Source organism: Macrotis lagotis, chromosome 8, assembly GCF_037893015.1.
Source record: "Macrotis lagotis isolate mMagLag1 chromosome 8, bilby.v1.9.chrom.fasta, whole genome shotgun sequence".
Lineage (NCBI taxonomy): Eukaryota > Metazoa > Chordata > Mammalia > Peramelemorphia > Peramelidae > Macrotis > Macrotis lagotis.
In genome coordinates this window covers 80,461,341-80,474,036 of record NC_133665.1, presented here as the reverse complement: position 1 = coordinate 80,474,036, position 12,696 = coordinate 80,461,341, and the positions used below count along the sequence as shown (strand labels likewise).

The window sequence follows — 12,696 nt, the reverse complement described above, 5'->3', positions numbered from 1 at the left end:
TAAATATAAATATATAGGGAAAATACTTTTGAAATATGGCAGCTAATTATTCTTTAATCATCTGGAATCATCTTCAAACAACTTTTAAGGGATTCAGTCCACATGTCCTGTCATAACATTCAAGGACTTGCTAACTTGGGGTGCACAAGGTGCTTTTTCACATCATTTGCCATAAATCAGAGAATCAAAGGATAAAAGAACTTTAGAACTACAAGGAATCCCACTGAGATCCTTTACATTTTGTCTAAGATTTATAAAAGATCTTAAAGCTTTTGTTTTGAACTAACTAACTAAACTAAAACTAAACTGAACTAACTAAATTGTGGAAGTTATATTTTAACTATTTGATAACAAATCTAAGTGACCACAAAAGATTGAAAGACATAAAGGAAGGCCTAAGTAAGTTGGATAGATCTTTTTTAAAAAACGGTCTTGGACAATGGCAGCTATGTGGTGCAGTGGATAGAGCACAGACCCTGGAGTCAGGAGTACCTGGGTTCAAATCTGGTCTCAGACACTTGATAATTACCTAGCTGTGTGGTGTTGGGCAAGCCACTTAACCCGGTTTGCCTTGAAAAAACCTAAAAAGTACAAAATGAGAAAGGATAGACTTTTATAGGTACCACTGAAGGGAACACCCACATAAATGAGGTAGCAAATTCATTGAAACATTAGAGAAGTATTTTAAATTCTAGAATTCTTTTTTTAGGTTTTTTTTTTTTGCAAGGCAATGGGGTTAAGTGGCTTGCCCAAGGCCACACAGCTAGGTAATTATCAAGTGTCTGAGGCCGGAATTGAACCCAGGTACTCCTGACTCCAGGGCCTGTGCTCTGTCCACTGTACCACCTAGCCATCCCTTAAATTCTAGAATTCTTAAAAAATTCAATGTTCAATATTTATTTAACAAACATTTATTAAGGAACTGCATTGTGCAAGGCACAATAATATGTTCTGAAAATAGAAATAAAGCTGGAAAGAAATCAAGATTTTTTTAATATGTTGTACAATTTATTCTAGAACCATTATAGAAATGGTCTTTTTCCAATTTTAAGACTCTGGGAGTACCTTCCCTTAAAGCAGCTTGCAAGCTAATAGGGCAATCCAATGCATAAATAAATATACGAACTCTGATACGGTGGAGAAAACTATAGAACGAATGTACTTTCAGAAAATTTGTGTAGCTTGATTTTAAGGCATATACTCCTAACTGATAATTTAGAGCAATGATCTATTTTTAATAAATCACCATTTCTTTTGACATATATGAGAATTCTTTCAGTGAATTTATTGCTTCATCAGTTTGACTACTTCTATCTGTTAGCCCTTACTCTTGCTACTGGACTAGCTCATCTATTTTTCTTGCCGCACTCATCTTTCATGATACTTTTTAACATCACTTGTACACAAGTTGACTCTGGTAATGTTTCAGCCTTTTTCTACTCACTATCTTTCCATTTCTAGCCACCAATTTCCTCAATGTGACACTGTATGCATTTCTCCTATGCAATTCTAGGTCTAGTTCATTTATCTCTTTATCCTTCACCAGGATATATGTACTGACGAACTAACTCAATGGATGATGTACCTACTGCATGTTACAATTTTGGCATTTTTCATCTAGATTGAGTGGTTTTTGATTTCTTTGAGGAAGTTTTATAATGTTTCAGTGATTGATACAATTTTGATGTCATACAGTGTTATGATCATAAAATTAATTATAGTACTCACCAAAAAATTTGGAGTTTGGTCTTTGAAATATATTTTCGAAGGAATATGTAAGGGATTCAGTAAAATAAATCTAGAGACTGATCCCTTTTATCATTTATATTGTACCTATTTGCCACATTGGGGGCTAGGAAATCATATGGGGAGGAAAAAACATGTAATTTTCTTTGCATTCATTGATTTACTAATCTGAACATCATAAAAGTGGGTGATATTGATTGAATGATAAACATATACAGGGATGTGTCTAGAGAGGCTAAAAAGGAAATGCCATATTGTGACTTTACCCCCTGAAGACTTCATTTCTCAACAACATTCTGATGAAATTCTTTTGAATCTTTCAAAAATACCTATTCAGCAAGTTGAGGTAATTGAACAAATATATGTTAAGCACTTTCTTGGTTGAATGAGTGTTTGTTCAGTGATATTTTGTATAATTCCCTGTGTTAGGTCTTGGCAATCCAAAAAAAAAAAAGGAGACATAGCAGGCTTGAAATAGTGTGTCTTGTCTATATTCCCTGCTACTGGGCAGGCTGAAACTCAAGGATCTCCTTGAACTTGGGAGTTCTGAGCTGCAGTAGGCTAAGCTGATTGAGGTCCATACTAAGTCTGGCACCAGTGTGATGAGCCCTCAGGAGCAAGGGAGCCACCAGGTTGTAGGTCAAGCAAAACTCCTGTGCTGATCTTGCATTTCTGAATCATTTGTTGTCAATCATCAATGAGACTGGGCTCATGAATGGCTCTGAGATAGTAAGATCTAATCCAAAACAAAATAAAACAAAAAAAATTGTACCAGCTCAAGCATCTTTTAATCCAGGGATGGAGGAAATCTGGATGTGCATACATATAGGTATGATACACAGGAGACTGTGACATGGGCAAAGAGGAGGTCACTGCTTTTGGGAAATTGGTTGGGGTCACTTACTGTTAGATGAGAGCAAGAAAGGCTTCATGGAAGAGGTAAAACTGGAGCAGGGTAGGATATCATTAATTGGAGAGGGGGAAGGTCATTAGTTAGAAAAATGAGATCAAAATCATGAAAGTCATATCAATACTGAGTGTTAGTGCCCAGTTTTGCTGACTTACAGCCTATTATGGGAGAAAGAATAATATTTATTAAGAATAGTCAAATAGATTCAAAAAACAAATAAAAAAGAATAGTCAAAACAATGGTGATTTCTTAAAGATGTTTGAGTAGTGGAAGCATGGGATCAGTCCTATGCATTAGGAATATTATTTTTTAATATTCTTTAAAGAAGATTAAAGGAGGTAGTGGGAGAGACTTGCCTTGACAACAGTCTCTATGACAAGTACGTGGAACAGAAAACATCAGACTTGGGGCGGCTAGGTGGCTTAGTGGATAAAGCACCGGCCCTGGAGTCAGGAGTACCTGGGTTCAAATCCGGTCTCAGACACTTAATAATTACCTAGCTGTGTGGCCTTGGGCAAGCCACTTAACCCCATTTGCCTTGCAAAAACCTAAAAAAACATCAGACTTAGAAGAGCAAAAGAAGTTGCAAAATAAACAATTTGGAAAAGAAATATGATGGTGGCTATTACTGACTAAACTACTGTCTCTCTCCTTTCCCCAATACACTGTGGCCATTTGTGCCCTTGTGATAACAATAGATATATGACTTGGGACAGAAATGTCTAAATTCTGTCCTACAGTTACTATCTATTTATAATCTATAAATGTTCAGATTCCTTTCAAGCATCATTCATCTTCTATGCAAAGATTTTTTTTTTCTCCAATCTCCCCTCACCACCCCCATTCAACACTAGCAAAATCATTTATGACGAGCCTGGAGGGAAGCTATTTTTCTAAAAGGAGGGCAGAGAAACACCAGAAGATGTTTGGGTGAGAGATGAATAGCAGTCTATCAAAGATATGGAAGTTAGACTAATAACTGGGATTTATATAATGTCTTACAGGTTGCAGGACACTTTAAATACATTATCTCATTTGATCTCATGACAACCCTTTAAGGTAGCTGTTACAGGGGCTATTCAATCAGTCTGTCAGCATTTATTTATCACCTACTGTGTGTCTATCATTGAAACAGTCCTTGTCTTCAAGGACCTTACAATTAACACTCTGGATTATTATTCCCAGTTTGGATTTATGGAAACTGAGACTTGAGAAAGTGTAAGTGACTAAACCAGAGTCCTACAGCTAAAAAACATCTAAGGTAGTATTTGAACCCAAGACTCTCAGACTCCAAGTTTAGAATTCTTTCTACTATGTCAAACTGCCTCTTATGCAGCATTAAAATACTTCATATTTATAATATTATTTAAAAAAACACAACCAATAACTAAGCATGCAGAGTTGCAAAGAAATAAAAATTCTATGCATCTATATAAGGAGGTAGAGAAATGAAACAATTCAAATGAGTGAATTAAAAATGAGGACTAATAAATAGTGCTACTACAATATGGTGAGATCCAGTTTACTGGACTATTACCTTCGGTTCTATCCATGTACATGTCCCTTCTTTGGTGTTCATATTCAAACTCTTCACACCAGAGGTGCAGTGTTAACAGGAATTTCCTTACTGTTTTCTTCACACCTTAAGTTCCTCCTGCTACAAAAACAGGAGACTGGCAAATGCTTAGCAGCTGTGATAATGTAAAAAACAAAATAAAAAGGTTTTAACAATGTTTGAGAAGAATTATTTTAGATGTCAAGCCTTTGGTAAACTGGAGAATCTGATTAAGCACAAGAAAATAAAGTATTTTCTCAACTGGGTTTTGGAGAAGCTAGTAACTGAAGATGCATATTCATAATATCGAATTAGAACACTTTAAAAATCTATTTGTCTTGCAAAGAAGAATAGCCAGTGTTCTTAAAGATTTAGAGGAAAAATGCATTGGATTGTAAAAAGGCCTTGGTTACCTAGATAGTAATTTTTATTCCAAAAATTAAGGATAAAATAAAATTTTATAAAAGAAATGCATTTTATAAAGCACAGTATTGGAACATGTAATATATTTTAATTTAGTCAGTCTTTTGGCATTCTTAAAATAGTTTCCAGAAATCCAAAAGATTCTTATATTATTCCACAATTGACTGACGTAATTGGAAACCCTGTCATTATAGAAGACAAGATTCAAATATGTGTATCTCTCTGTAAATATATATATATTATATATATATATATATATATATATATATATATGAAACAACTATCTATTTATATATCGAAAGAGCTATGACAATACGCCATTTTCTAGAATAGGGAATGTATCTACTATGAATATTATAAAATCCTATTTTAATGTTTAAGCATATTAGAAAAGCTCACATATTATTGGACTGCCCATGAAAATGGAACAGGTGTCCAGGACAGGCAGGTGTTAAGGTGGATGTTTGAACTTGCCCTAGATCACTAGTTGACTCCAGTGAAGTTCTCGTAACAGGTGGCTAGCTGATTGGCATGCCATGTGACATTTATCCAGGGAGCTACTTGGATGACAGGCTGCTACAGACAGAGGAAGAGGGTCTTTGCTTTGATGAGGAAATTGCCCAAACTCATGTCTCATTAGTGTTTCCTAAGGTTCTTTGGAAGTGAACAACAGTTTAATTAAGGGCTGACGTAAACACGTTTCTGCACACTTTCCCTGCAGCATTTTATCACATTAGAATTGATCAAAATTGTTGCCTTGGGCTGACTGGAACAGATATACATCTGGAGCGCCATTTGCGCAAGCTGCCACTGAGTAGACTACATAGGCTGGGATTCACAGTGCCTCTTTTCACATTCTGCCTCCCTTTGTAGACAAGTTTACCTTATTGGGAAAGAAGTTGGTCTATTTATTTTAGCCTTTTTCCCACTTTGATGTGATGCTTTAAAATATATGACATACCATGACTTAAGCCATGCTGATAAAAATTATGAAAATAATGACAGAATTTTAAATGGAAATAATGAGCTGTGATGCTAACTCCTCAGTTTTTTCTGTATTACATATTTTAAGGGAAGATTTGAAAAAAATAGATGAGTCAAAATTCGATATATCAGAATCCCAGGTAAAACATGTCTTGTATGCTAACCCTTTGTGTATTTAATGTATTGAAGGAAAATATGCACATCATATTTACCATATTCTTTTAAAAGCAAGGGCTTTTATCACTTAATTAGAAATTCATATATAGGAGCAAGTAATGACAAAAAACCTCTCACTTGAAAGTCTTTGCCACCTTTTCTTGTCTTTTGAATAAATATATATTCTTTCTCTTTATTTTCATTGTCTCTCTTTATAATAAAATGTACCCTATAACTTTGCCTTTGATTCCTTCTTATTTACTGATTTCTCTCACTTTTTTATTTCCTCCTTGTCTTCAGGTTGTTTAAAATTTCTTCTTTTTCTCTCCTTTGGGGGGGGGGGTGTATTTCTTCCCCACCTCCAATTTCTTCAAAGTTCCATGGATTTTGGAAATCATCCTGTCTATGAGGCAGGTCATCAGTTAAATTATATTAAAAAGAACAGCTTAGTGGTGCAGTAAATAGACCATCAAGTCTGGAGTCTGGAAGGGTGTTTTTAGAACACAAAGGGACCAGATCCAACCTTTGACACTTAATAGCCGTGTGACCCCGGGCAAGACTCTTAATCCTGTTTCCCTTAGTTTCCTTATTTGTAAAATGAACTAGAGAAGGCAATGGTAAACCACTTCAGCATGTATGCTAAAAACACCCAAAAGGTGTCATGGAGAGTTGGACAGAACTGAAAGAATTCAACAACAGCGCTACATAAAAACATATACACTAACAGAAATCCATTCTTTCCTCAACTAACATGAGCTGACCTAGAATCAATCTGTATAAGAATCCATGTAAACAACTGAAAACATATGAAACAATATACCAACACATAATGCTTTATGTTGTAAAAACTAAGTATATATGTGTTGAATCAAATCAACACACATTTAGTGTTTACTTTTTACCAACTGAGTCAAATGGAGGGGTGTGTAATGGGGGGTGGTCTATCTTTGAAAATTCCCTATAAGGAGTAAGACTTCAGCTACATTTTCAAGGTGTTAAGACATTTATTCTAATCAGAAGGAATGGCATGAGACTAATGAGGGAAATCGAACAGTTTGGTTTAAGAGATTATAAGCAAATTTTCATAGCTAGAAGATACAGAAATTATGGTGAATGATTTAATGACAGATTTGATACAATAGATGACACCTCTATTTTTTTTTGAACTGGGGAATGATGGAGCACAGTGAAGTTCACAAAAAAGATTATAGAAATTCTGTGGGATAGATGAGAATAAGATGATTTAGAGGCAAGAGACAAATAAGGCTGTTGTAGCAATCCAAGTAAGAGGTGTCTTAGAATAGGGTTCACAGAGAAGAAAAAGGAAAAAGAGAAAGAAAGGTGCCCACCTGAGAGACAATACTATATTCTATTTCATTGGCTTGTGTTTAATTTCCAAATAAGATTTAAATTTCTCCTTCTGGTTTCAAGCTACCACAATTCCTTTCCCATTGCTTATCTCTCCCTCATGGAAATATCAGACAGAACTTTCCTTGGCTCTTATGATTTTTTTTTTTTTTTTACTATGTTGACCCTACATTTTTTTGGTTGCATCCCTCATGCTTGAATAAGAGAGTAGTTTGAGAAGCAAGAATCTGCTTACCAGAAAACAGACAATGAACAGCTCCTTTTCTTATATAACCTTTCTTGTATCCTTAACATATTTGCAATGAAATTAGAGAACACACCATATACTCAATAACTTAAAAGAAAATTATAATAAAAGTTATAAATTTTTTGCTATACTGTAATAGCAAGTAATCCTCTACATCCCTTAACTTGTCATTATAGGATGTTTTGAATTTCAAATCTGACTTTACCCTATTTCACTTAACAAGGCTATATCTTTATAAGAAAACAAAATATAATTAAACTTAGCAATATTATTATTTGTCTTCTTCTAAAGTGAATCCTGTAAAATATGGACCTCAGTGAAGCTCATGTACTCTGAATGAAAACTGCAAACTGTTTTTACTAATCAAGAAGGGGAGACCTTTTGTAATATTCATAACCCATGCAAATAGTTTCTGTCTTTTTTGTTTTCTGCAACTATAATTCCTGGGTGTATTTAGAACATGAAGGGACCATTAAATCAATACATGCAAGAGAGAGAACAGAAAGAATAAATGAAGCTATCCTAATTACTTCATAAAGCTAATTATATAATTTTAGCAAAGAAAATGCCTAGGTAGCATCTCTAAAACTGCATAATCACCTGTGTAACATGAACTTTTGTATGAACACCTATGGTTTGTGTGCCCCTCCCCCATTTAAAGGAACTCGTTATTGTGGATTCAGCTGGTTATAATGAAAGTCTTGAAATAATGAGCACCAGTGGCACTGCCTTGATTTGGTTGATCTTCTCCAAAGAACACATCACCAGGTGCATTCATCCTAGATGGGAAAGACCTTTTGTGTTGAATTGTTCGGAAATGTTTTATAGTTATGTTTTATAATTTATTTGGTGAACTACTTAGGAACAGATTGACCATATGTTAATTTTATTTGAAACCTCATTCTTGAACTCAAACATAGTTGTAAGGCCAGTGCATTAGAGTGGCAATAGAAGTCACTTTTCTGTAAATCCATTTCAAAGTAGGAATAAGGTGAATAAGGGTGAATTGAAACTGGGATAACCATGTCTATAAAAATAAGGCATTTGGAATTGATGATTTAAAAAGTCTCATCTCTTGCAGTTTTAAAAAATCTATTGTTTTTTCCCACATTGTATAGCATGCCACCTTTAATTAGATTAAAATGTATATATTTTAATATCAATATTTCATTATTTATTAGTCAAATATTCATCTTTTAGCATTATTTAAGGTAGCCCTAATGTTTATACAAATTAAATATCTTTCTTCATTTTTTTAAGGCATCTAATAACAATGTTTTAATTGGTCATTTTCTTCTTTTTAAAAACTTAGTTCCTAGATGTGTATGGAATTACTTCTCTGTTTCAAACATGTGCTGTTTCTGACCAATTTAAGAGCCATAATCAACAACTATATTAATCCAAAGCTATGACTGAGGGAGCCAGTACTTCTAGATAATAAATCTTTTTTTTAAACAGTGATATCTGACTGTCATTGAACTGTTAGGTGATAAAGTAGCAGTGACAAAATGCTGAAATCAAATAGTTAATTTGGATAAGTACTTTTTATTAGTATGAAAGTTCTTTTCTTAGATATAAAGATATGGTACTATAGAGAAGTCATCTCTTCATTTTAAAAGTTACTTTTTCAATCATTCTCAAAATAAAATATGAGTGGTATAGATTTCATCAGTACCAGAAAGCTTTCTGTATTGATTTTTTTAAAAATGATTGTCTCTGTCAACTTAAAAAAAATTGTGGCAAAATCAGTATGTTGGATTCCTTTTAAGATGGGATAGTGGCAACAATGCTATTCTTGAAATCAGGAAAATTTGAGTTAAAAATCTTGCCTCAGACACTTCAGGTGACTTTACCCTGTTAAACTTATTCAACCTCAGGTTTCATCATCTATAAAATTGGCAAAATAATATTGCCTACCTCACAGAATTGTTGTAAAGATCAAGTAAAATTATAAAAGGAATAAATAATACCTATTCTTTGCAAACCTTAAAATACTTCATAATTGAAAGTTATTGTTATCCTATAAGATGTTAGAGAAATGGTAAGATAATGATTAATTCTCTCTTTTCCAACCTGAAAGATCCTTTATGACATCTGTACTCTGTTTGCTACTATTTTATCAACAGTGTGGTCTGGGGCCTAGAAAACAAAGACTCCTTGAAACCATTTAAATTTAAATTAGTGGGGAATGTCTGGGCAAGGCATTATTTGAGCCACAGAGAATCAATAAACAGAGTTGTGTCTTATCCAGAAGGCCGCTGTGTCACCATTTTTTTAACTTTTCTGAGAAAAAAAAGACACATTTAACAAATATAAGCTTAAGCCATCTTTACTGAGATGCAAAAAACTACTACATAAACTTTCAAGTAGCAGGATAGCCACTTGAATAGAGGCACACACCTGTTTTAAAAGGATCATGAATAAAAGAATAGGATGTTAGACAAGAGTGTCCTCTGGCACGTTCATTTCTGGGCTCTAGCTTAACATTGCCAAAACCATTTTTCACCCTTGCAGATATGTCTTCTCCTACTGCTATGAAGAAACCTGAAAAGCCATTGTTTAGCCCTACATCTCCGCAGGACTCTTCACCCAGATTGAGCACTTTTCCTCAGCACCACCATCCCGGAATCGCAGGCGTTGCACACAGTGGTGAGGAGTTTCCTAGAGAAGGTTTCTTGTTTCTTTAGCTTCTGGCCCATGTCCACAGCAATGGAGCACAAGTTGTAATCACTATGACCCTGCTAATGGGCCTAATCCCATATATTTTATTGAGGCAAAGAGAAGGGTCATCAAGTAGGTTGTTGAGTTTGGAGTATTTTCAAAGGCATGAAGTCACATAAACAGTATTTCTGTGGGAGAAATCTGCTGTTCATTTATCAAGATTTATCTGAGAGTGAAACAATGTAAATTGGAGCATCCTATGTTCAGAACCAAAAAAAAAAAAGAAAACTTTATTGAGAGTTTATTGCTCCCAAAGCTTCTTTTACCAAATAATTATTCTGCTATGTATCATAATGAATTATTATTAGATGGTAATGATGATTAAAACATAGTTTTATGGTGATTTAAGGTTTACAAAGTAAAATAGAAAAAGGAAGTTGCTAAATCATCAGACTATTGATAATTACTTTGGCAAAATGAGAAGTTAATGAGTTCTTGCCAGCATGACAGATAAATAAGCATTATATGTATATGTTTATACATGCACACAGTGTCTCATATATAAATATATATTTGACTTGTTCACAGCACAGTAGAATTTAGATTTAGAAAATATTTTAGAAGTTATTTTATAGATGAGGAAACTGGAGACTAGAGGAGAAATGTTTTTTCTAGCATCTTAGAAAGTCATATAATTAAAATTTGATATAAATTATTTACAAACTCTTTACTTTATATGTAAATATGGTTATAAGCCTGGGAGAAATTTTCATGCTTGATTCTTGATTTTATATACATATACACATATATATTCATATATGTGTATATATAAAAATATTTATGATATATTATCATCATATTCTTTTGCTGCTGTAAATTTCAAGAGTAGAGGATAATTCATTTTTTCAAAAATTGCAAATGGAATAAATTTTAGACCTTAATAATAATAATAATAATAATAATAATAATAATAATCATAGGTAATCCAAATTCAGGAATGAAATATAACTATTTTCCCAAGAACTAGCTAAATTTGTAAAGTCTTATAGCAACTTAATTATGTGATTTTTGGGTTTTTTTTGTCACTTTTCAGAATTATCCACAAAATAGTAGAGAGCATTGTATTCAGAATTGGCAGAAGATATACCCATGAAATTACAGGTCCTTTGAAGTAGTAAAATTTAAAATGGACTTTACACATGACAACATGTGACATTTAGGATGTGGTCTGTGTAAATTTGAACTGATTGATGTTGTCTTCTGCTTCTTTATTTACTTAAAAAGAGAGAAAACTTACCCTACCTAAAATGTCAGAAAATATATACCAGCCAGAAGTCACTCACACACACACACACACACACAAACACACACACACACACACACACACACACACACACACACATATATATATGTGCATTTGTGTACATACACACATATATACATATATACTTATTTGGTCCAGGCAATGCTCACTTTGATAGATTTGCAATGATCAATCAATAATACTAACAAAATTAAACTTATTAGGCAAGAGGAAAATATGGTTGCAAAACTCTGAGCTGAGGCATATTTAAATTTATCAATGTCATGGCTTTGATATTAGAATAACTTTCCTGAGGGTAGGTATTTTCAAAGGTAAAAGGCAAAGATAAATCTGTCTATGTATGTATTATACTAGTACTAACTTAATACTAAACACAAGTAATGATTGCCAGGATTTATATAGAACTTTAAGGTTTGCAAAGTATTTTACAAATATTATTTTATCCTCATGACAACTACAGGAGATCAGTGTTATTTTATTCCCATTCCTCAAATGAGGAAAACAAGACAGAAAAAAATTAAATGACTTGCCTAGGGTCAAGTGACTTAGTAAGTGACTGAGGCTGAATTTGAACTCAGATTTTCTTTACTCTAGCTCCAGTTTTGTATCTTCCACACTACTGAGCTGCCCATGATTTTATCCCAGTTACCCTTTATCTCAAGTAACCATCACTTTAAAACTTCTAATCTATTTGCATATTATTAGACAGTCTATGAAATACCAGGGCAAAAACAAAAACCCAACACCTGGTGGTGGTTAGCCCTCTGGAGAAGAATCCCTGTATTTAGGTGATCACAAGGTAATAGAGATGCAGTCTATTATCACAAATCTCATACTAGAAGTTCATCCAGCTTGATGGGACCTTCTAAAGTCTTTTGAAAGTCCAGGGTCAGCTTCCCTCTATAGTAAATGTATTTTTAATAAGATGAAAAAAATAACCTTTTCACCTTTATATTACTTTGTTATCTTCTTAAGAGAACTTAAATAAGTTCTGCATAAGAAAGCAATAATGGATATATTTACTTTTGAGATCTTGTCTGGAAAATGACCTCAGATTGGGCCAACTTGAACATTGTTGAGGACATCAAGGTTAGCCTCATACCTGCCCCCTAATCTGACCAGATGTCTGCCTATTGTTAGCCACACAGGAGAGCTGTTAAGAGAATGTGGTTCTTTAATAAAAACACATCACCACAGTTGGAAAAACAATTCATAGCCTGTGTACTTGCTGTGATTAGCTTAGTGCCAACTTTGTAATTTTGGACAAGATCAATGCAGGTTGTATTTATTATTATTATTATTATTTTCTTAAAGTCATTGAT

At 33.7% G+C, this 12,696-nt stretch overlaps 1 protein-coding gene across 6 annotated transcripts in view; it reads left to right on the top strand.

The window, feature by feature from the left end:
* Positions 1 to 12,696, top strand: part of NFIB (nuclear factor I B) — a 270,748-nt gene that overhangs the window by 209,384 nt on the left and 48,668 nt on the right. For 5 of the 6 annotated variants that reach the window (XM_074197520.1, XM_074197519.1, XM_074197521.1 and 2 more), the window contains exon 7: positions 9,904 to 10,038. The exons of the other annotated variant lie outside the window; for it this stretch is intronic. In XM_074197520.1, the coding sequence (XP_074053621.1) occupies positions 9,904 to 10,038 (135 nt within the window). The remainder of the gene's footprint in view (positions 1 to 9,903; positions 10,039 to 12,696) is intronic. 6 annotated transcript variants of the gene reach the window in all.